This window comes from Cebus imitator, unplaced genomic scaffold (genome assembly GCF_001604975.1).
Source record: "Cebus imitator isolate Cc_AM_T3 unplaced genomic scaffold, Cebus_imitator-1.0 Scaffold280, whole genome shotgun sequence".
NCBI lineage: Eukaryota > Metazoa > Chordata > Mammalia > Primates > Cebidae > Cebus > Cebus imitator.
Genome location: NW_016107595.1, coordinates 3,539,667 through 3,546,955, shown reverse-complemented (window position 1 = coordinate 3,546,955; position 7,289 = coordinate 3,539,667). Strand labels below are relative to the sequence as shown.

At 56.6% G+C, this 7,289-nt stretch overlaps 1 protein-coding gene across 1 annotated transcript in view; it reads left to right on the top strand.

The window, feature by feature from the left end:
* Nucleotides 1-6,669, top strand: part of PBX4 (PBX homeobox 4) — a 59,689-nt gene extending 53,020 nt beyond the window's left edge. Inside the window, exons 6-8 of the mRNA XM_017501386.2 lie at nt 3,487-3,643; nt 4,688-4,794; nt 6,278-6,669. Coding sequence (XP_017356875.1) covers nt 3,487-3,643; nt 4,688-4,794; nt 6,278-6,370 — 357 coding nt within the window. The 3' untranslated portion in view covers nt 6,371-6,669. The remainder of the gene's footprint in view (nt 1-3,486; nt 3,644-4,687; nt 4,795-6,277) is intronic.
* Nucleotides 6,670-7,289: the final 620 nt, after the last annotated feature.

Genomic DNA, 7,289 nt, shown 5'->3' with positions numbered 1-7,289 from the left:
GAGGGATACAGGTGGAGTGTGAGCTCCCTGAGTTGATTGAGGTGGAGTGTGAGCTCCCTGAGGGATGCTGTGGAGAGTGAACTCCCTAAGGTGATGCAGTAGGGAGTGTGAGCTCCCTGACTCTATAGCCTAGTAGGCAGCCACCAGTGTCCTCTGTGGAACTGGGGGTGAAGGAGGGAGGCACTAAGACAAAGAGGCTAAGAAACATTTCCGAAGGTTTTAACGTGGGAGCAAGTCCAAGCAGCCTACAGCAGCAAGCCAGTCCGGGCCATACCCACGGAGCAGCGTGAGTGTGTGGAACAGGGCCTGGGTGCTGCCCTCCTCCCTGGGCAGGCACAGCCCCACAGCCTCTGTGGCAGCAGTAACGGCAGGTACTGACCTCCACCATGGCTTGCTGCATGTCACCACAGCCCTCCCTGCTTTGCAGCTGGAGGGGCTGAGTTTCTAGCTCTTCGCCATCATGCTCTGCCCCAACCCAGGCTATGTCCAGTGGAGTCTCTGTGATAGAGAGCAATCAGAACCCCTCGGGGTCATGCAGGCAGCAAAACATCCTGGGGTCATAGTCACATCTCACTCTGCTCACCGGGATCTGCTGTGGTGTCATCAGAAACAAGGCCAGAGCTGGAACAAGGGCTCGCACCTGTGGGTCTTCAAGGCCCCTGGAGAAGCGTGAGGCATTTGGCCTCCAAGGAACAACTATCTGAAGGACAACCAGGGCCAGGGCCGCTCCAACCAGAATGGGGCCTCCGGGGCCTCCCATGTGGATCAAGAGAAGGCTGCTCACACCCCGGGGGCAGGCAGACATTATTTTAATAATGAAACAGAGCACACAGACAGGGATCTTTCTTTTTGTAGTTACCACTGCAAGGATAATGTAAGTACACCAAAGAAAAAAATGTTGGCCAGGCACGGTGGCTCATGCCTGTAATCCCAGCACTTTGGGAGGCTGAGGTGGGTGAATCACCTGAGATCAGGAGTTCGAGACCAGCCTGACCAACATGGTGAAACACCATGTCTACTGAAAATACAAAAATTAACCAGGCTTGATGGCGTGTGCCTGTAATCCCAGCTACTGGGGAGGCTGAGGCAGGAGAATCACTTGAACCCGGGAGGTGGAGGTTGCGGTGAGCTGAGCTGAGATTGCACCACTGCATCCAGCCTGGGCCACAGAACCAGACTTTGTCTCAAAAAAAAAGAAAAAAGTGTTTGAAGGAGCAAAGGTGATCCACAATCCTCCCCTGTCCCTCAGCTGTTTCATTTCTGTTTGTTATTACACTATGTGTTTATTTCACTTGCTTTGGGATATTAAGATGTGGCCTTGGGTGGACATCTCAGGATGTCATCATGCCTGTAGCAAGGCGCTGGCCCCAGGGTGCTCACCCGTGTGAATCTGCCCAGGGGGCATTTTGTTGTCACAACTGGAGGAAGGGAGTGTTCCTGGCACCCAGAAGGTGGAGGCCAGGGATGCTGCTCAGCACCCTGCAGTGCACAGGACGGCCCCCACAGAGCAGATGGAGCCAAGGCATCAGCAGTGCCACCAAAGGTGACAAGCCCCTCCCTGGGGGACTCCAGTGCCGGCTTGCAGTCAGGGCTGGGCTGATTCTACCCTGGCCGTGGACCAGCTCCTTTTTCTCCTGCCTCTGCTTTCTTTTTTTTTTTTTTCTTTTGAGACGGGGTCTCGCTATGTTGCCCAGGCTGGAGTGCAGTGGCTATTCACAGGTGCGATCCCACTACTGATCAGCATGGGAGTTTTGACCTGCTCCGTTTCCGATGTGGGCCCGTTCACCCCTCCTTAGGCAACCTGGTGGTCCCCCGCTCCCGGGAGGTCACCATATTGAGGCTGAACTTAGTTCGGACACCCGATCAGCACAGCGCACTGCAGCCCAGAACTCCTGGGCTCGAGCGATCCTCCCACCTCAGCCTCCCAAGTAGCTGGGACTACAGGCACGTGCCACCGCGCCCGGCACCTCTGCTTTCTTATAGCAGGGGCAATAACAGCCTCCTCCCAGGTCCTCATGAGGGTGAGGCAGAATGATATATGAGGCTGGGCCTGGAATCCCAGCACTTTGGGAGGCCAGGGCGGGAGGATCTCTTGAACCCAGGAGTTTGAGACCAGCCTGGGCAACATTGTGAAGCCCCATCTCTACTAAAAATACAAAAATTAGCTGGATGTGGTGGCGCATGCCTGTAGTCCCAGCTACTCGGAGGCTGAGGCAGGAGAATCGCTTGAACCCCTGGGTCTCCCAATTTGTAGAGAAGGGGAGGCCCAGGGAGGTTTTGAGAATTGGCCAGCACCCTTGGTATATGACAGAGCAGAGATTCGAACCCAGGTCTCTTGCCTGCCTGCCCGCCCCCTAGTGGTCTAAGGCAAGAGGCCTCTGAGGAGCCTCCTTGCAGAGAGGTAGAGGACATAATTTTTTTTTTTTTTTTGAGACAGAGTTGCTCTGTTGCCCAGGCTGGAGTGCGGCAGCGCGATCTCGGCTCACGGCAACCACTGCCTCCCAGGTTCGGATTATAGGCGTGCACCACCACGCCCAGCTAATATTTGCATTATTAGTAGAGATGGGGTTTCTCTATGTTGGCCAGGCTGGTCTCAAACTCCTGACCTCAGGTGATCCACCCACCTTGGCCTCCCAAAGTGTTGGGATTACAAGCGTGAGCCACCATGCTCAGCCAAATAAGTTTTTTTTAATTAAAATTAAGAAAAATATATGAATATGTGAGGAGTGCTTAGCCCAGCATTCCAACTATTCCTTCAGAGTTCACTTTGTTTTCTTTTTTTCTCTCTGAGACGAAGTTTCGCTCTTGCTGCCCAGGCTGCAGTGCAATGGCGCAATCTCAGCTCACCGCAACCTCTGCCTCTCAGGCTCAAGCGATTCTCCTGCCTCGGCCTCCTGAGTAGCTGGGATTACAGGCATCCGCCACAATGCCCGGCTAACTTTTTGTATTTTTAGCAGAGACGGGGTTTCTCCATGTTGGTCAGGCTGGTCTTGAGCTCCCGACCTCACGTGGTCCGCCCGCCTTGGCCTCCCAAAGTGCTGGGGTTACAGGCGTGAGCCACCACGCCCGGCCAGAATTCACCTTGTTTTCATTTGGTAAGTCTGGGATTTGATTGCAGTTACTGGGTCCCCAAGTCTCCCTGGCCCTCACTTTTCCTGAAGAGAACACAGAATGTAACCTGCTGGACAGCCAGAGGCACTGTCCCCCCGGGCTCATCTCAGGTGTTCTTGTTTTCCTTCCAGCCCCGTCCCAGGTCCAGGTTCTAAGACACACTGTCTCCAGGGTGTCCTCAGCCCACGTGGACATCTCCCTGAGTCCGTGGTCCAGAGGGCCTCACCTTCTCAGTCCCGGTCTCTTAACAACCCAGGGTGCAGTGTTGTCTTCCAGTGCAGTGGGAGCAGTGGACATCCCAGGGGAACCCACAGACTGCATCGTGTCTCAGAAGTCATCAGCTCAGCTCCTCCCATGACTCCTGTGTGTCCACAGGTCTCTAACTGGTTCGGCAACAAAAGAATCCAGTATAAAAAGAACATGGGGAAGCTTCAGGAAGAGGCTATCATTTACACGGGAAAAACGGCTGTAGATACCAACGAAGTTGGGGTCCCAGGGAACCACACCAGCTGCCTGTCAACACCCAGCTCCGGTGAGTGAGGCTGACCCAGGGACAGTCGTCTGTGCTTGCGTGGACAGCCACTGAGCTGCACTGGGGAGGTTTCGGTGGGACTGTACCGCCCTTCCCCCAGTGGTCAACTCTGTGTAACTCTTTCCTCTGTTTCTTTTCTTTTTTTTTTCTGAGATGGAGTTTTGCTCTTGGTGCCCAGGCTGGAGTACAATAGTGCAATCTCAGCTCACCACAACCTCCGCCTCCCAGGTTCAAGCGATTCTCCTGCCTCAGCCTCCCGAGTAGCTGGGACTGCAGGTGCCCACCACCACACCTGCAGTGCCCACACCACCACAATGGCGATAATTTTTGTATTTTTAGTAGAGACGGGGTTTCACTATGTTGGCCAGGCTGGTTTTGAACTCCTGACCTCGTGATCTGCCCGCCTCGGCCTTCCAAAGGGTTGGGATTACAGGTGTGAGCCACCGCGCCCACCAGCTCTTTCCTGTTTCAACTGTGAAAGTTCTGTTCCTCTTGGCCATGATCCCACCCAACAGATACCCGCAGGTGGTACCTGTGCTTCGGAGGCATAATGGCGATACCGGTAAGAAAAGGCATGAAAGGGCCGGGCGCGGTGGCTCATGAGTGGATCACTGGAGGTCAGGAGTTTGGGACCAGCCTGGCCAACATGATGAAACCCCGTCTCTACTGAAAATACAAAAAACATTACCCAGGCATGGTGGCAGGTACTTGTAGTCCCAACTACTTGGGAGGCTGAGGCAGGAGAGTCACTTGAACCCAGGAGACAGAGGTGGCAGTGAGCAGAGATTACACCACTGCACTCCAGCCTGGGCGACAGAGCGAGACGCTATCTCAAAAAAAAAAAGGCAAGACGTGAAAGGACATTAGTGGTGTGGTAAGGAGGGCCCCGCTGGCCTCCCTGGGGTGCGGGGCTGAGACGCAGAGGCCAGATGCTGAGGAGGAGCGGGGAGCCACATTCACAGCCTCCTGCGGGCCGAGGGGCTGGGCAAGTCCCACCCGCGGAAGCGCCGTGAGTCTGCCCACCCCGGCTCCCACCTCTTCCAGGCTCGTCTGGACCCTTCCCACTGCCCAGCGCTGGAGACGCTTTCCTCACCCTGCGGACACTGGCCTCTCTCCAGCCTCCTGCTGGCGGATGCTGCCTGCAGTCCCAGGTGAGTCTGGGCACCGTCCCGCAGCACCCAGGTGGGTGGCAGGTCCTCAGAAAAGGACCATCTTGTCAGCCACCCCTCAGCAGCCACACGTGTGTCCCAGCACCCACACAGGCCATGCTGCGCGCCCACCTCCACCTGTCACCACGACAGCTGCTGGGAACAGTGGGCTGTGGAGGCGAAGGGCACCTCCTGGGGAAGTGTGGGAGGAAATGCGTCCTTCCCTCGAGAGGGAGGGGCAGGCAGTGAGCAGAGGCCAGAGGAGAGACAGGGGCTTTCCCTTGGGTTCAAACCTGGCGCCCTCAGTGTCACCTCTTGGCCAGGAAGGCGGGTCTTGCGCCCGCACCTCCTCTCCTGCTGCTCTGATGTGGAGGTGAGGGCGCCCTGGTTGGCCACAGCGAGGATTCATTTTGGCGCCTGAGAAGGAAAGGAGCCAGGGGTCTGGGGCAGCTGACACCCACCCTCACCCCCAGCCCAGGCCCTGCGGGCTCCCCCCTCCCTTGGTGGTCACAGGGGAGGCTGTGAGTGGGGACCGTCCTGAAGACACTGCGGAGGCCCGGATGTGACGTGCCCAGCACAGGCGCGAGGCTGTGCAGTGTGTGCCAGGACCCTGCAGAGCCAGGTGCCCACTCCTGACTCACCACTCCCTCCCAGGGGCTCAGAGAACGGATGCCCCCTGTGCCATCTATGGGGTCCCACCTGGTCCTGGGAAGTGCATATCCCACGCTGCCCTGCTGTGGCAGCTACCCCCATCACCATGCAGCCCCCCCAGCCAGGGATACAGGTGAGGGACCTCACCTTGCCCTTCGCACCCCTGGGACCTGACTATGTGCCAGCAGCTCTGCGTCCACCCCAGGGCAGAGTGCCCCCAGGCTGCGCACCCGTCTGAGCTGCTCACACGCTTACGGGCAGAGCAGTCCCAGCCACTTCCTTAGCCTGTATCGTGCCCACCATATGAGGGTGGGTCCTGTGGACAAATGTCCTAGAGCCCTTGGGCCTGACACCATCTCTGTGCCAGACAGAGCCCCCATCCCTCAAGACAAGCGGATGCCTCCTGCCCTCCTTGCCGCGCAGCCGGGCCAGTGTTGGGCTAGGTTCCAGAGCCCTTTCCTCCCACCGAGTCTCGATGATGCACTGGCCGTTGCCATGGGCTCCAGGCCTGACCTTGCCTCCCTGCCCCTCGCTGGGTAGGAGCCCCTGCTGCACCCAGTGCTGGTTAGTCCTTTGCCGAAGCCTCAGGGAAGCCGCTAGAGGCCAGTTTTCCTGCGGGGGAAGCTGGTCCATGTCCCATTTCAGGTGGCAAGCCCATCTGTGATCCAGGGCTGGCTCCTCCGTCCCCTCCCCTCCTCACGTGACTTGAAGGTCATCTTGAGGACCTGTTCCAAACCTTCCCAGGGACCCCTGGAGCCTCCGCTTGCGGCACATGGGCTGGAAAGTCGCCAGTCTCATGGCTGTCCCCTCTGATGCTCGGTCTCTGTCGTTTCAGGCCCAGGGTAGCTGGCAGGGGGCCACCCCCCTACCTGCAACTGCGCCACCTGCTGGAGACCCTGGCGGCATCAACTCCAACGCGGCTAATTAAGTTTTGGGGATAAGCAGGAAAGAGCGCCGCCGCCTGAGCTGCTGCGCGTGGCCGGCCCTCGCGCGGTTAGTCCACGTGCCGCTAATGACCTCAGAAAACGCAGATGAGTGCCTGCTCCTCAGCTGGCCCGTGGCGCCGGCACTTGTGTCTGCTGGGACTCGAGATGGCCTGAAACGCCACTCATTCTCCCACCTCAGTTCGTTTTTTTGATAGTAATTTTATGGTAATGGTATGAATTGTCTGTTCTAGGACTTGGCACAGATTTTCCCATTAAAATTTTTGACTTATTTTCATTCCGATGTCTGTTCACCAGATTTGTTTTGGGTGGTAATTGACACCGGTCACAGCTGTGGTGTCATGTGTGCTGTGATTCTGCCACTCATCTGCACTACTCAGGCACCAACTCCTGACACTATCTTCTGTGGGATCATCTCATTCTGTTCTGGTTTTAAAATGTCCTGGCCGGGCATAGTGGCTCACGCCTGTAATCTCAGCACTTTGGGAGGCTGAGGCGGGAGGACTGCTTGAGCCCAGGCATTCAAGACCAGTTTGGGAAACATAGTGAGACCTTGTCTCTACAAAAAAAACTCTGCTCTCAGAATTTTTTTTTTTTTTTTTTTGAGTCAGAAGTCAAAGTCTTGCTCTGTTACTCAGGCTGGAGTACAGTGGCACGATCTCGGCTCACTGCAACCTCCATCTCCCGAGTTCAAGCGATTCTCCTGCCTCAGTCTCCTCCCGAGTAGTGGAGACTACAGGCGCCGGCCACCATGCCCAGCTAATTTTCTATTTTTAGTAGAGATGGGGTTTCACTGTGTTAGCCAGAATGGTCTCCATCTCCTGACCTCGTGATCCGCCCGCCTTGGCCTCTTAAAGTGCTGGGATTACAAGCGTGAGCCACCATGCCCAGCCACAGAATTTT